Here is a 15,296-nt window from a genome sequence, read left to right as displayed (position 1 = left end):
ACACTGACCTCAGGAGGAAGCAGCGTGAGGAGAGGAGCAGCGCAGCACTAACAGCCAGCCACACGAGGAGCAGTGGCTCAGGTTAGTGCAGCTGCTGCAGATAAACAAAGGGGGGAGACTGTCCTTTTACTGTGTGCTGGGAGGGGGAGGGGGGTCCTATAATGCTGCATTCAGACTGCAAATGCCGGATCCTACCCGGTAAGACAAACGTGTACTTACCGGGTGGGATCCGGCATTTGCACTCCGCTGCTGGCTTTCCGACCCGGCAATATACCGGGTCGGTTGCCATAACAACGGAGCGCGCAGTAGCAGCAGGGGCGGGGGTGGAGGCGGCGTCGGAGATGAGCTCATCTCCAGCGCCGCCTCTCCCTATCTTGGGAATGGGAACCGTGTCGCATCGACACGGCTCCCATTCACACCGCACCTGACCCGGTAATCAACCCGGGTAAAACCCTTCTTTTTTACCAGGTTGATTTACCGGGTCAGGCGACCCGCTAAATCGGCCAGTGTGCTTTCACATCGCACACTGACCCGGTTCGACACGGCAATATGCCGTGTCGGTACCGGGTTATTTGTGCGATGTGAAAGGGGCGTTACTGTGTGCTGGGAGGGGGGTCCTATTACTGTGTGCTGGGAGGGGGAGGAGGGGGGTCCTATTACTGTGTGCTGGGGAGGGGGGGGGGTCCTATTACTGTGTGCTGGGGAGGGGGGGGGGTCCTATTACTGTGTGCTGAGGAGGGGGGGGGTCCTATTACTGTGTGCTGAGGAGGGGGGGTCCTATTACTGTGTGCTGAGGAGGGGGAGGGGGGGTACTATTACTGTGTGCTGGGAGGGGGAGGGGGGTCCTATTACTGTGTGCTGGGAGGGGGAGGGGGGTCCTATTACTGTGTGCTGGGAGTGGGGTCCTATTACTGTGTGCTGTGGAGGGTGAGGAGGTCCTATTACTGTGTGCTGGGGAGGGGGGGGGGGGAGTCCTGTTACTGTGTGCTGTGGAGGGTGAGGAAGTCCTATTACTGTGTGCTGGGGGCGTCCTATTAATGTATGCTTGGCGAGGGGGGTCATTAATCTACTTGTGGAAGGGGGTCCTATTACTCTGCGCTTGGGGAGGGGTGTCCAATTAATCTGTGCTTGGGGGGGATCCTATTAATGTGGGAGGGGGAGGGGTGCCCTATTCTGTGCTTGAGGAGGGGGGTCATACTAATGTGTGCTGGGGGAGGGGGGGTGTCCTATTAATGTGTGCTTGGGGTGAGGGTTCATATTAATGTGTGCGGGGAGGCGGATGCAGGCTAGCAGCGATGTAGTATGTGGGGAGTGTGGTTCAGGGTAGCAGCTGCAGTGTAGTATGCGTGGAAGGGGGGCAGGGATAGTACCAGGGCCGGCGCTACCCGCTCAGCAAGGTCTGCAATGCAGGGAAGCGCCGTGCTGGATAACAGCCAGCAACTATGTCAGCGTCTTGTAATGAGTCAAATGAACTCATTACAAGCCGCCTGTGCTGTGTGCGCCACCGGAGGAGAAGAGGAGCAGCGTCAGGGGAGGTCCCGGAGGAGAAGGAGGGAGGGGGACTGGAGCCACAGCAGCGCTATGTAATTGGTAGTGGCGCCGCTGCAGCTGTCCCTGTCCTTCCGCATTGGCTGGCTGGTGCTGCTGTGAATGCTAGGATGCGCTTCCCTCATCCCAGCATTCACAGCGGCGGCGGCCAGCCAATGCGGAAGGAGAGGGGACTGCTGCAGCGGCGCCACTACCAATTACACTGCACTGTTGCAGCTCCCTCCTACCCCTCCCTCCTCCACCTTCTCCCATGCCCGGGATCTGCCAGCACGAGGAACCTGACTGCATGTGCCAGCGCGGAGAGATGGTAAGTATCATCTATTCTGTCTGTCTCTCTATCTATCTATCTATCTATCTATCTATCTATCTCTGTGTATCTATATCTATTCTGTCTGCCGTAATGTGTAAAAAGGGGACGCTGTCTGCCGTAATGTGTAAAAAGGGGGACGCTGTCTGCCGTAATGTGTAAAAAGGTGCTGTCGTACAAAGTTGCATCCAGGCATTGCCCCTGGACGCACCTGTGTGGTTTGTGGGTCCACCTGAAAATGGTGGAAAGAATGAAAAACAAATCTGACTTATTCTCACTTTGGGACCTCTTCTTTAGCTGTTAACATTCGGTTGAACTCGATATTGAGAGTTGGGTACATCATGATGTGTTTGCATTGGTGCAGGTGTGCGCAGAAATCTGCTTATCAAGTGCAATTGGAAAGTGCAGTATACATCCAGTTACTAGTATGGTGATAGCGCCTCTGCCACCTCAAGGGATCAGAGCATTTGTGCAAATACTAGCGCTCAGTTTGGTCGTAAATGACCTTTATTAACTCAGCAATTCATTTTATTGTATAAGTAACACTGTGTAATGTGACTGATGGACACTATATTTTGCGTTGTAATGTGAATTGGTACTATTCTGTGGCCATGCCCCTTCCCCATTAAGCCACGCCCCTAAAAAAATTGTGCATGCCTTAGGCGCGCATCTGTCCCTTTTACGTGTGTGAGGAAGGGCGCAAATTCATTTTTTGCAGGAGGGCGCCGAACACCCTAGCACCGGCCCTGCTCCCACACATATTATCTCTAACATTTACCAAATTCTCTTGCCAGCAATGCTAACCTCTAGTCCGACTTATCAAGATGTATGAGATAGAGACTTTTCACTTAAAGGGATTAGGATAAATTGGAATAAAACTTACCAAGCAACTGGTGCGTGCTCATCTAGTATGGATGTAGTAGAGATCCAATATAAACTTATCTCCAGGTGTTACCGATGCCCAACTATTGTTCATAAGTTCGGCCCTGGTGTGTCTCCTCTATGCTAGAGATGTAATGAGGAACAGGGGTCTTTGATCCATATCTGGTGGGACTGCCCTAGAATCCTTCCGTTTTGGGATGGTATAAAAAGGTTGGTTGCAGAGATCATGGGCGTTCCTATTCCCTCACGCCCTGACTTCTGGTTGCTGTCCCACTCACACATACCTATTTCAGACTATAAAAGGTCTTTACTGAGACACATCAGTAATGCAGCCAGAGCGGTGTTACCAGTTCGCTGGCGCTCCCCCATCCGCTTACCTTATAGGATTGGTGCTAACGTATGGACTTCTATATGACTATGGACGACATGTACTATTCTACTCCAGTGAAGCATGGAACATACGTAGCTATTTGGCTTCGCTGGATGGAGTTCAGGCTATCTCCCTCCTACAAGGCCTTGGTACCTGTGTCCTCTCCCCAACTCAGTTAGTCTTAGTGAGACGTAGTTTTAGAAATGACCACTGTTGAAACAACTAGCCCCTTAATGTTCACCTTTCTTAGTCGGTTAGAAGTTTTGAAAGATATTCTAGAGTGTTTGTTCGGCCGGATGAATACCCTTCTTTCTTTTACTGTACCCTTTCTTTGTCCTTTCTTTCTATACTTTCCCATTATATGGCCTTCTACTTCTCTTTTTTTTCTTTTGGAACAATAGACAGCCTGATGCATCATTTCATATGAGTCTTCTGATCTTTATTGTTGAGGCTTAAGCTTTTACCGATCACAGGATTATGTATGTCAATGTCTGTCTTGCTTTTGGTTACTCTCTAAAGATGTTTTGTATCAATATACTGTATGTGTCTTACCGTGACTCTTTTTGTTCTGTGATAAATACTGAAAATAAAGAATTTATAAAAAAACAGAAATGAAATGATAGGAGCTGATTGGTTGGTACTTTATCACCATTCAATTTATGACTTTCCAAGGCTAGATAAATCTGGGCCTAAATTTCAGTTTGAACACACCCCACCCAAATCTCAATCTCTCTGCACATGTTACATCTGCCCCCTAGCAGTGCAACATGGTTTTGCCCATTAGTGTGCTTTTGTAGTTTTCTAACAATTCTGAATAACCCCCTCTGTGCGTCTCAATCGCAACCGAGCCTCTGTAAAGCACATGCCAAATGAGTTTTTCAGGATTTTCGCAGCAAATCGCTAGCTTTGTGAAAATCCTCATTGCGTGCAACTCAAAAACATTGGGGTCAATTCAATTCGGCAACTTATGAATAGCGCCGGGAATTAGCTCCCGACGCTATTCAATTCAGCTCCAGTTTAGTCGTCGAGAACGGGACATCGCCGACTTAACAAGCTGAATTGTCGGGAGAACGGGCATTCTCCGACTTAACTCCCCGGCGCGAGGCTGATTCCCGACAGAATCAGCCTCGCGCCGGCCGCGAGGAAGCACTTTTGTCGGGTTTCATCTCTCATCCCCGGGGATGAGAGAAGAATTCCCGACAATTGCGGGTAACTAGCAGCTGAATTGAATAGCGTAGGGAGCTAATTCCCGGCGCTATTCATAACTTGCCGAATTGAATTGACCCCATTGTGTCTTACCTGTAATAATGAAAGTTGTGTAAAAAAAAATTAACAGTTTATACAAAGTTTTGGATTGTAAAGTTCCATCAATAAACCTCACACAAAGACAATGACTTGCAGTGTTTTACAGTGAGTATAGCGAGTACTTACCTCCCCTTTATCTATGCTGCAGGCATTCTCATACAGCTGGTTTATATGTAACGTGAACTGCTCAAAGTCTGGAATCACAAACCTTTTGCAAACAAGCTGAGTCAGTAACACAATGTTACTATGAACACACCTGTAAAGAGGAGAGATGTTCAGTTTTGATATAAACTTGTTAACAAACATTATTCCAACAGTTTGTTAAAAACAGTAACAAAGTGCAAAGTGTTGTCTTTGCTTCATTGCCCATTTGTTTGAGCTCTAGAGGGTCAAATTACTAACCGTCAGTTTTGGTTCTAAACCAAAACCAATGGTTATTGAGGGACATCGCTTAGAAGTGTAATATCCAACCATCACCCATCAGGTTTCAGCTTCAGTTCAAACCAGATGGTGATTTCTGTCAGGTTTTGTAGCTCTAGATTTTTGTCGGCTTTCATCTTTCATTTGAGAACCAACAGGAAATAGATGTTAGAATACAACGGAAATGTCCAAAAAGAATCACTGCACAGACCACTAAGATCTGTGCAGGCATCTTTACTATAAAATCTAATGAAAGGGTTAAAACCTAAAAAATAATAATAATGCGTCCTCACCTAAATCCATAACAAGCCTCGGACCTCTCAGCCTTTACTGGTATGGGAAAATAGGGAGGAAAAACTGTGTGGCCCCCCCCCCCCCCCCTGTTTTCTTTTAACCAACACCAGGCTACACCAGCCAGCGACAGCGGGACAGACCGTGAAAGCGGGACTGTCCCGCCAAAATCGGTACAGTTGGGAGGTATGGTAATGTGTAAAAACTAGAAATGAATATTGTTCTTTAGTGTATTTTACAAGCAGCCCATAGCGTGGCGAGCGCAGCGAGCCCGCAAGGGGCTCATTTGCGCTCGCCACACTGTCGGTAAGCCGGCGGTCGGGCTCCCGGCGCCGGTATGCTGGTCGCCGGGAGCCCGACCGCCGGCATATCGTAGTGAACCCCATTACTACTGTCCTTGACCTCAGAAGCCAACTTTTCTATATGATGTGGGTGTGCTCACATTACATCCACTATATGACTGAAAAATGGTATGGAGTCAAATCAGGTACCTGCCATGGGTGGGGCTTTGATTCACACCTCATTCACACATTTTTGAGCTGCAAACATAAATCCATGAGTCTGGAGATACCGGATGTGTGGCATATAGCCACACTTACCCACAGATGTTATAAGGATTGTGCATAATTGAATCGACTTCTATGAATAGGCATAACTGGGGGCGGCACAAACATTGGGGGTGACCGACTATTCACCGATCTGGCTACTATGTTCTTGACAACTAAATGAACACATTTATTGAATGTCAAAGTATACCCTGTTATCTACACTCAGCGAAAGGCAGTCATTTTGTGTGATGGACTTAAGTGACAATTGCATATCATACTAAAGAGGTTGTGCTGGGAAGGCAGTCAGTAGGGAAAAACAATTACAAAGTCAAGCTTTTACTACATCTTTTTGTAAAACTGGGGCCATCTCTGAGTGACAGTATATCATCAGGTCAAAGAGGTTCCTCACAGGGTTACGTTCAAGACCCTGACTGTTGGGATCCCGGCAGCCGAAATGGCGACGCCGGAAGCCCAACAGCCATCAGAACACCGACACCAGAATCCAGAAAAGGTTAGGATCCCAATGCCGGAATCCTGGCACCTGGAATCCAGACACCCAGGATCCCGTAGGTAAGTATAGCCTGGTTAGGCTGTGGGTAGGGTGGGGGTGAGGTTTAGGGTTAGGCACCACCAAGGGGGGAGGGTTAGGCTGCGTTAAGTGGGGTTTAAGTTTAGGCACAATCTGGGGATGTTCGGGTTAGGCACTAAGGGGGGAGGTTAGGGTTAGCAGCGGTAAGTGGGGGGTTAAGTTTAGGCACAATCTGGGGATGTTCGAGTTAGGCACTAAGGGGGGAGGTTAGGGTTAGGCAGCGGTAAGTGGGGGGTTAAGTTTAGGCACAATCTGGGGATGTTCGAGTTAGGCACTAAGGGGGGAGGTTAGGGTTAGGCAGCGGTAAGTGGGGGTTTAAGTTTAGGCACTAACTGGGGATGTTAGGGATAGGCACTAGGGGGGGAGGTAAGGGTTGGTTAGGGGGTAGGAAGGGGAGGGTTAGGGGGTAGGAAGGGGAGTAAGGGGTGGTAAGGGAGGGTTAGGGGGTAGGAAGGGGAGTTTGAAGCCTTAACTCACCCCTGTCGGGATATTCAATATCGGGATGCTGGACAGAGGCGGAACTACCGCCAGTGCAACCAGTGCGTTGCACTGGGGCCCGCCACGGTCCAGGGGCCCAAAGCATGTAATGAGTCAAACTGACTCATTACATGTCACTGTGTGCTGCGGGCAACCGCTGCCCGCAGCACACAGCCGCCCGGACAGAGAGGAGCGCAGCGGTACGGGGGAGAAGGAGGAGGAGGGAGGTGGAGGAGGGAGCCGCAGCAGCGCTTTGCTACTGGTTGAGGCGCTGCTGCTGCTGCTGGCTCTCTGATTCACTATAGGCAGTCTTCCTAGAACAGCCTGTAGTGAAGCAGAGGGACAGCAGCAGCAGCGCCTCCACCAATAACGCAGCGCTGCTGCGGCTCTCTCCTCCACCTCCCTCCTCCTCCTTCTCTCCTGCCCGGAATCGTGATCTGCCAGAAGCTGCACCGAGGAGCCTGAGCCAGCGGAGAGGGTAAGTATAATTGTTTCTTTCTTTCTTTCCTTCTTTCTTTCTTTCTTTCTTTCTTTCTTTCTTTCTTTCTTTGTGCAAAAAGGGGGACTGTCTGCCACAATGTGTAAAAAGGGGGAAGCTGCCTGCCGCAATGTGTAAAAAGGGGGAATCTGCCTGCCGTAATGTGTAAAAAAGGGGGAATCTTTGCCGCAATGTGTAAAAAGGGGGAATCTATCTGCCGCAATGTGTAAAAAGGGGACGCTGTCTGCCGTTATGTGTAAAAAGGGCACGCTGTCTGCCGCTATGTGTATAAAGGGGACGCTGTCTGCCGTTATGTGTAAAAAGGGCACGCTGTCTGCCGCTATGTGTATAAAGGGGACGCTGTCTGCCGTTATGTGTAAAAAGTGTACGCTGTCTGCCGCTATGTGTAACAAGGGCGCGCTGTCTGCCGTTATGTGTAAAAAGGGGACGCTGTCTGCCGTTATGTGTAAAAAGTGTACGCTGTCCGCCGCTATGTGTAACAAGGGCACGCTGTCTGCCGTTATGTGTAAAAAGGGGACGCTGTCTGCCGTTATGTGTAAAAAGTGTACGCTGTCTGCTGCCATTTTTAACAAGGGCACGCTGTCTGCCGTTATGTGTAAAAAGGGGACGCTGTCTGCCGTTATGTGTAAAAAGAGAACGCTGTCTGCCGCTATGTGTCAAAAGGGGGACGCTGTCTGCCGTAATGTGTAAAAAGGGGACGCTGTCTGCCGCTATGTGTAACAAGGGCACGCTGTCTGCCGTTATGTGTAAAAAGGGGACGCTGTCTGCCGTTATGTGTAAAAAGTGTACGCTGTCTGCCGCTATGTGTAACAAGGGCACGCTGTCTGCCGTTATGTGTAAAAAGGGGACGCTGTCTGCCGTTATGTGTAAAAAGGGAACGCTGTCTGCCGCTATGTGTAAAAAGGGGGACACTGTCTGCCGTAATGTGTAAAAAGGGGACGCTGTCTGCCGCTATGTGTAACAAGGGGGACGCTGTCTGCCGTAATGTGTAAAAAGGGGACGCTGTCTGCCGCTATGTGTAACAAGGGCACGCTGTCTGCCGTTATGTGTAAAAAGGGGACGCTGTCTGCCGTTATGTGTAAAAAGGGGACGCTGTCTGCCGCTTTGTGTAACAAGGGCACGCTGTCTGCCGTTATGTGTAAAAAGGGGACGCTGTCTGCCGTTATGTGTAAAAAGTGTACGCTGTCTGCCGCTATGTGTAACAAGGGCACGCTGTCTGCCGTTATGTGTAAAAAGGGGACGCTGTCTGCCGTTATGTGTAAAAAGGGGGACGCTGTATGCCGTAATGTGTAAAAAGGGGACGCTGTCTGCTGTAATGTGTAAAAAGAGGAATCTGTCCGCCATAAGGTGTAAAAGGGTCTCTACCTGGTGTAGTGGTGCTACTGTGCGGTGTAATTTGAATAATGGAGACTACTGTGCACCGTTTTATGAATTGGTATTATTTTGTGGCCACACCCCTTCCCCACAAAGCCATGCCACTATGTATTTTTGCGCACGCCTACGGCGTGCACTGCCCCTGTTTTGCATGCAGGAGTGGGGCTCCGATGCCGTTTCTTGCACACAGTGCTAGAATGTCTAGTTACGGCACTGTTGCTAGGTATCCATTTCTCTGGCCCTGAGCAGGTCCCCCTCACCAGGTCCTCTCCAGGGGTGAGGGCAGAGCCGGCCCTAGCCAATTTGATGCCCTAGGCAAAATTTTGTCTGGTGCCCCCTAGCTCTGCCGCTAGTTCTGCATCTGTACCTTCAACGCTCAGGTAGTGGGGCCCACCGGGGGGGTTACCCTGTGGGCCAGTTCAACTCTGCACAATGCCACACAGTAATGACCATAATACATATAATTCCACACAGTAAAGGAACCTTACACATATGCCCCACATTAGTAATGCCCATAATACACATAATGCCACACAGTAATGCACCTTACACATATGCCCCACATTAGTAATGCCCATAATACACATATACTGCCACAGATACTGCCACACTTGCTGGTTATACAAAAAGATCAGTATCAAACATGTAGAAACTGTCCATTCTCTTCACTATTCAGTGTGTTTGCTGGTGTCTGTTACTCCCGTTAACTGCATGCACTTTACTTTATACTGTGGGAGCTAAATGCTCTGCCCTCCAGTCTGATGTGTCCAAAAGTCACGCTGCACTGATGTTTCATATAGAAATAGCACAACGCAACTTACTGACCACGTTACAGTGTTAGATGGCAGGGGAATTTTACGGTATGGACTGACTAGGAAATAAAGTGTGGGGAGAACACTGCCCATGTTATGTCCCTGCAGACACCTGGGGTTTGCACAGGGATAAGGGACACACACAGGATGGCAGGGTCCCCCTCCCCCATGTGCACAAGCAGTATAGGTGATGTCAGGTTTCTGTGAAGCAGTCTTCCAAAATACACATGTGTTATCATAAGAAGCCATCCAGTAATAACCTTATATAGTCAGTAAAAATGTCACAGGTCCAGGAATTGCATTTACTGGGCTTCTGCTGTCTGTCTGAGGTCTCACAAGTCAAGGGCATTCAAGCATGTCAGAGGAAGTTTAAGGCACAGTGTGCATTTTTTTTTTTGACAAATGTAAACAGCAGTGTATTCAAGTACTGATTGAATACATTTGGAAAGTAACAGTTAGTTTGCGGACTGTCCCTCTCAGCATGAGATGCTGCAGGGACATGCTTGGATGCCCCTAGACATGCTTGAATGCCCTAGGCAAATGCCTAGCCTGCCTATAGCTAAGGCCGGCTCTGGGTGAGGGGGTGGACTTTGGGGGGGTGGGGGCAAAGCATTTTGTCACACCTGGGCCCACCGCTCGCTAGTTCCGCCATTGATGCTGGCATCTGTATTTTGACCGCCAGCATCCTGTTCGATGGGATCTCATACCCACCCCTTCCACACACATTTGCATACGTATTTCTTGAGATTATTATTAGCTTTCTTGTAGTTTAAATAAACTTTGTAAGTTTAGTGGTCCATAGTGAAAACATTTAGTACAGGAAACCTATTTCATCTAAATTCTTATCTAAAACTGGGCAGCAGACTTGCCACACCTAAACCACTGCAGAGTGGGACATGTCTGCCCTCACTTCCTGTATTGATTGGTTCTGCCTGACTCTCTGGAGCAGAGGTTGGCTGTGTCCTGACAGGTAAATACTATACAGTAAATAATAGCATCTGGATTACACTATATAGCTAATGATCCGAGATAAGGCAACACATCTACCAAAGTTTCCAGCTGTCTCTGTCTGGGACACTTCCTGGTCTTAAAGTATTTTAATTTTTTTTTTTGTACCAGGACATTTACACATTTTTCAGATGAAAAGTATATTTTTTTTAAGTAAAAATTAATATTGTAATGTGTCTAAAAATGGCATAACTTTGTAGTTGTGATGTAGTCAGAGCTGGAACAGGGCAATTTTGCACCCTGTGCCGGTCCTACCCCGTAAACAGAACTACATCCCCTGTGAACATGTGACATCATATCATACCGTAGGAGTCGGAGCAACGGCACCAGCAAATACAGCACTGCCCGGAGTGTTCTTAGGAGGCTGCACAATCTGCAGGGTACGTGCCCAGGCGGCCTTTGGGCCTATAGCCGCGCTACAAGCTACAGGTTGATGTTTGGACGTTATTTCTTGTACACCAGAGAAGGCAGACACAGGTAATTTACTATATTAGTGTAAATCTTGAAGGTCTAGTCACATGATCTAGGGCTCATGCTAAGTTGGGCATACTCCCATTTTCTTAGCGTACAATACACAAATTGGTACAGTACATGCCCACAAAAATATGAAATAAAATGAATGCCTACATTCATATACAGATCTGACACTTGTGCCTACTTCTGCCTATAAAAGGAGTGTGCAGGATCACGGAGTACAGAAATGGCATGGAACACTACGGACAGTGCTCTATGGGGTCTATTTACTAAGCCTTAGATGGAGATAATGTCGCTAGAGATAAAGTACCAGCCAATCGTCTCCTAACTGTCATGTCACAGGCTGTGTCTGGAAAATGACAGGAGCCGATTGGCTGGTACTTTATCTCTAGCTTAGTAAATAAACCCCTATATCCTGAAGCAGGCGGTCCCACCCCAGGGCTCGACTTAGTGATGCCATGGTTTAAGGGGCGAGGTCGGCACATAGGCTATGCTACTGGTGCAGGGCTGGATATATCTTGAAATGCCTCCGACTTTTTACAGCCCACCTTGAGATCTGTGGACTAATACTGTATTGTGAGCAAGTAACTTAGGGCCTAATTCATGTTTGTTCGGACATCCTGTACCTACACAGCTGTAAGTTTCCAGGCTACAGACTTGCTAATCATCGCTAGTGAAACTGTGATAGAATATAGGGGGTCATTCCGACCCGATCGCTCTCTGCAGTTTGTCGCAGCACAGCGATCGGGTCGGAACTGCGCATGTGCCGGCGCACGCATGGCATTCTTCGGTGCCCAGCGATCGCCTCTGAGACATCGGCGGTTGCTGGGCGGGAGGGGACTGAACTGCGGCGTTAAGCCGCCGTTTAGTAGGCGCAGTCCGGCCAATGCAGGTATGGCCGGACCGTTGGGGGGTGTGGCACGGCGGCTGTGTGGCATCTCACGCATCCGCTGCGACCAGCGGCAGCAACAGACAACTCCCGGCCTGCCGCTGGCCGGGAGTTACTCCACAGATACAAAGGCGTCGCCTCAGTGCGATGCTTTTGTATTTGTGCGGGGGGGGGGGGGGGACCGGCACTGACATGTGGGGCGGACTAGCCCTGTCTGTGCTGGGCGTCCCCCCACTTGTCTGAGTTTACGATCGTAGCTGTGCTAAATTTAGCACAGCTACGATCAACTCGGAATGACCCCCATAGACCGAGCTATCACAAAGTCCTCAGCAACTGCATACACATATGCAGTATCTTCACAATAACAAGAGACATTGGGGGTCATTCCGAGTTAAACGCTAGCTGCCATTGTTCGCAGCGCAGCGATCAGGCTAAAAAATGGCATTTCTGCGCATGCGTGTGTTTCTGGGTGTCAACTGACTGCTTTCAGGGAGTGTTTTGAAAAACGCAGGTGTGCAGGGGAAAACGCAGGCGTGGCTGGGCGAACGCTGGGCGGTTGTGTGACATCAAAAGCCAACCCTCCAACGTTAGAATCAACGCACACGAAGAGTAAGTCCAGGGCTGGTCTTGTTTTGCACAAAATGTTTTTGCAGGCGCTCTGCTGCACAGGCGTTCGCACTCCTGCAAATCAAAAATACACTCCCCCGTGGGCAGCAACTATGCATTTGCAAAGCTGCTAAAAACTGCTAGCGAGCGATCAACTCGGAATGACCCCCTTTGACTCCTCGAGTGAGTCGGTGGCCACGCAGACTGGCTGTGGCAGTACCGACACTGGCGCCATGTTTCTTTACATACATGATCGCAGCTAAAGGGAGCTACACGCCCCAAAAAAGGCTGTGACATGCCTGTGTTTTTGCTGCCACTCCCCATTACATCTCCAAAACAGTCCCTTCCTGTCAATCACTCTGCGATACAACTTATAGGTAAAATCCGCCACTCCTTATACCCCTTATGTTACAACATGATTTGTTCCAGATGAAAAGTTCCTTTTTTTTTTAGCATTTCTCCAAACTCAGAATCAGCCCCCTGCCGCATTCTTTCATAAGCTGCACTCCATTCGACTGAATCAATGAAAAAATAAATGGTGTCCATGAAAGCACACTACAAGTAAGTAGTGATTTTTATATGTCATATGTGAAGGGGCCCAAAAACATTTCAGAACAGAAATTCACTCTTACCAAACATCAAAGTGAACGTGGGAATAGAGCAGATAGATTTCAGCTTAAAATTAATTGTCAGAGATCAAATAAAAAAAAGAAAGAAAAACAACAAGAAGCTGTGATTAAGGGATGATAAGACACAGAACGTCACATCTGTACCCATACTGGAAACATGGTAGCCACGTACAGTATGAAAACTGGTACACAGGAAAAAGGTGCTGCAAATTATAGCAAAATTTTAAATTCTGTCATTTTCCAGCAGAGTTTAGAAAATAGGTTACAGTACCTCTTTTGTGTGCACCAGTTTTCACATATCCCTCCATTAGAGTTGTGACAATAGCGCTATTATCGAAAAATTACTTTTCAAAGTTTTCTAGGTCCATTGTTGCTCCTAGAATTGATTCTTGCACAGTTTGATGGAGGATGTTCATACAGTCCTTCAGTCTGGGGTCTGACGTAAGCAATCCATTCGCTTTCAGTGTCTGTAACATTAAGCCAGATGTTTAGTTGAAAAATGACCAAATTAAAAAAATAGGAACACAAAATCCTTTCACGGGTACAGTTCTTTGAATACCTCTGTGTAAATGTGATCTGATAAAACAATTAAGGTTTAGTAAGCCGCTAAGCTTTATTTAATGTCTCTGGTTCCTCTGAAATGAATTCAGAAGATCTATCAAGATGATTGATTTAATTAATCAGCATTTTCTCATAACTCGTGTTATTGCTGACAACTATAGCTGGGTACACACTAAGCCGCCTTGATGGTGGATGGCTGAATCAGTTAAGCATATACACTTATTGATCGACCACTCGATATGTTGGCCCTCACATCACAGCTGGGTTAGCATTTGAATTTGCCCGCCCAGCTGTGATGTAAGTCCCTCAACAAGTGTACGAGTGGCCAGTAGACTGCCCGTGCACACAGCCAGATGAGCAGATATATCTGAAGATACACCCAATGAAAAAGGTCTGCGAATTACGTCATTCACAGACATATCGGGTGTAAACCCCCGCAGGCACACACAGCCTCAAGGATCAAATTACCAATGGTGCCCAAGAAAGGCCAACCAAGAGAGTCAATTCTTGGTACATATACATCCAGATCTAAATGAATCAGTTGCACAGTTCTTGTGATGAATGGTTTTTGGGATCAGTTTTGACTCTGGACCTAGGGTAAGTAAAGACTTTGAGGTTTATATACTTTGCTCAAAAAATAGATCATTGATATCTATGGAGAAATGTCAGAACAGTGCAAACAGCCATCTTTGCAAAGCAAATGTGGGAACAGGGATAGATGAATGTAGAAGATGTTCCACTTTCCCCATCACTGTTCCATCATCCACTTCTGAAGGATGCACTGTACCAGAATCTCTTCATGATCCCCATATGAACTTTTGTCTCACCACCATTCACCTGTAGAAATCAATAGAGAGATGGAAATGATTAACTGTCTTTTGCACAATTCTATAGACATTCAAAACAAATGTTTTTTTAGCTGTTGAGCAATGTTAGTAATCACCCTAAATGTTCAGTACATCACTAATGTTAAAAAATACACGACTTAACAGCTACCAATAAACATATGTAAATAATGATTGACACAGGATACTCCCAAAGCAGTGTCAGACTGTGGTATGCATATTCCACCTGTGAATGTAGGGCCTGATTCCGAATAGTACACACACCTGATGGTGAGACTGTGGGTGGACTGTGCGTGTGCAGAAGTCCACCCAGCAGTGCCCTCAAGTCGCAGCATCACTGGCACGCTTTGGCCATTTGTGGGGTGACAGCGTCCGTTCTACAAAATGGGGTGGTGGTGTGTGCATATGTGTGTGTGTGAGGGGGGGGGGGGTAGGTGGTTGTAGTTCCCTCTTTGTAGGTGTGCCTTGGCCAGGGTCTACTTATTCTGATGCAGATACCCAACGTTTTCGCAGAGTGATCCGATGCTGAATTCTCGGACGCAGCAGCTGATCACAGAAGCCGGCAGGATGTATCTATTAACATAAGACATCCCCTGCAGCATTAGCATATTTACACAGAACTTCTATGTCCACAGATGCAGAGCCGGCCATAGGCATAGGCAAACTAGGCAATTGCCTAGGGCATTTGATATGCCTAGGGGCATCAGCAGCTTCTGCTGATTAAAATGATATGCGGCATGCCTATATTCTGTGTGTAGCATTTCATATGTAGATACAGCCACAGTCTCACACAGAATATAGGCATGCTGCATATCATTTTAATCAGCAGAAGCTGCTTGTGCATCCTAGCCACATAGCAATG

The 15,296-nt window shown here is 47.8% G+C and overlaps 1 protein-coding gene and 1 long non-coding RNA gene across 7 annotated transcripts in view; one reads left to right on the top strand and one right to left on the bottom strand.

Moving 5' to 3' along the window:
- The window catches only part of GLS2 (glutaminase 2), a 285,083-nt gene that overhangs the window by 151,188 nt on the left and 118,599 nt on the right, over positions 1–15,296 (bottom strand). For all 6 annotated transcript variants that reach the window (XM_063952557.1, XM_063952563.1, XM_063952561.1 and 3 more), the window contains 2 exons: positions 13,374–13,495; positions 4,539–4,668 (listed from right to left, as the gene is read on the bottom strand). In XM_063952557.1, coding sequence (XP_063808627.1) covers positions 4,539–4,668; positions 13,374–13,495 — 252 coding nt within the window. The remainder of the gene's footprint in view (positions 1–4,538; positions 4,669–13,373; positions 13,496–15,296) is intronic.
- The window catches only part of LOC135012582 (uncharacterized), a 101,695-nt gene that overhangs the window by 72,249 nt on the left and 14,150 nt on the right, over positions 1–15,296 (top strand). The gene's annotated exons all lie outside the window — the stretch shown is intronic.

The sequence above is a fragment of the Pseudophryne corroboree genome, chromosome 2, assembly GCF_028390025.1.
Source record: "Pseudophryne corroboree isolate aPseCor3 chromosome 2, aPseCor3.hap2, whole genome shotgun sequence".
Taxonomy (NCBI): domain Eukaryota; kingdom Metazoa; phylum Chordata; class Amphibia; order Anura; family Myobatrachidae; genus Pseudophryne; species Pseudophryne corroboree.
The sequence above is the reverse complement of the archived record's forward strand: the minus strand, read 5'-3'. Positions and strand labels throughout refer to the sequence as shown.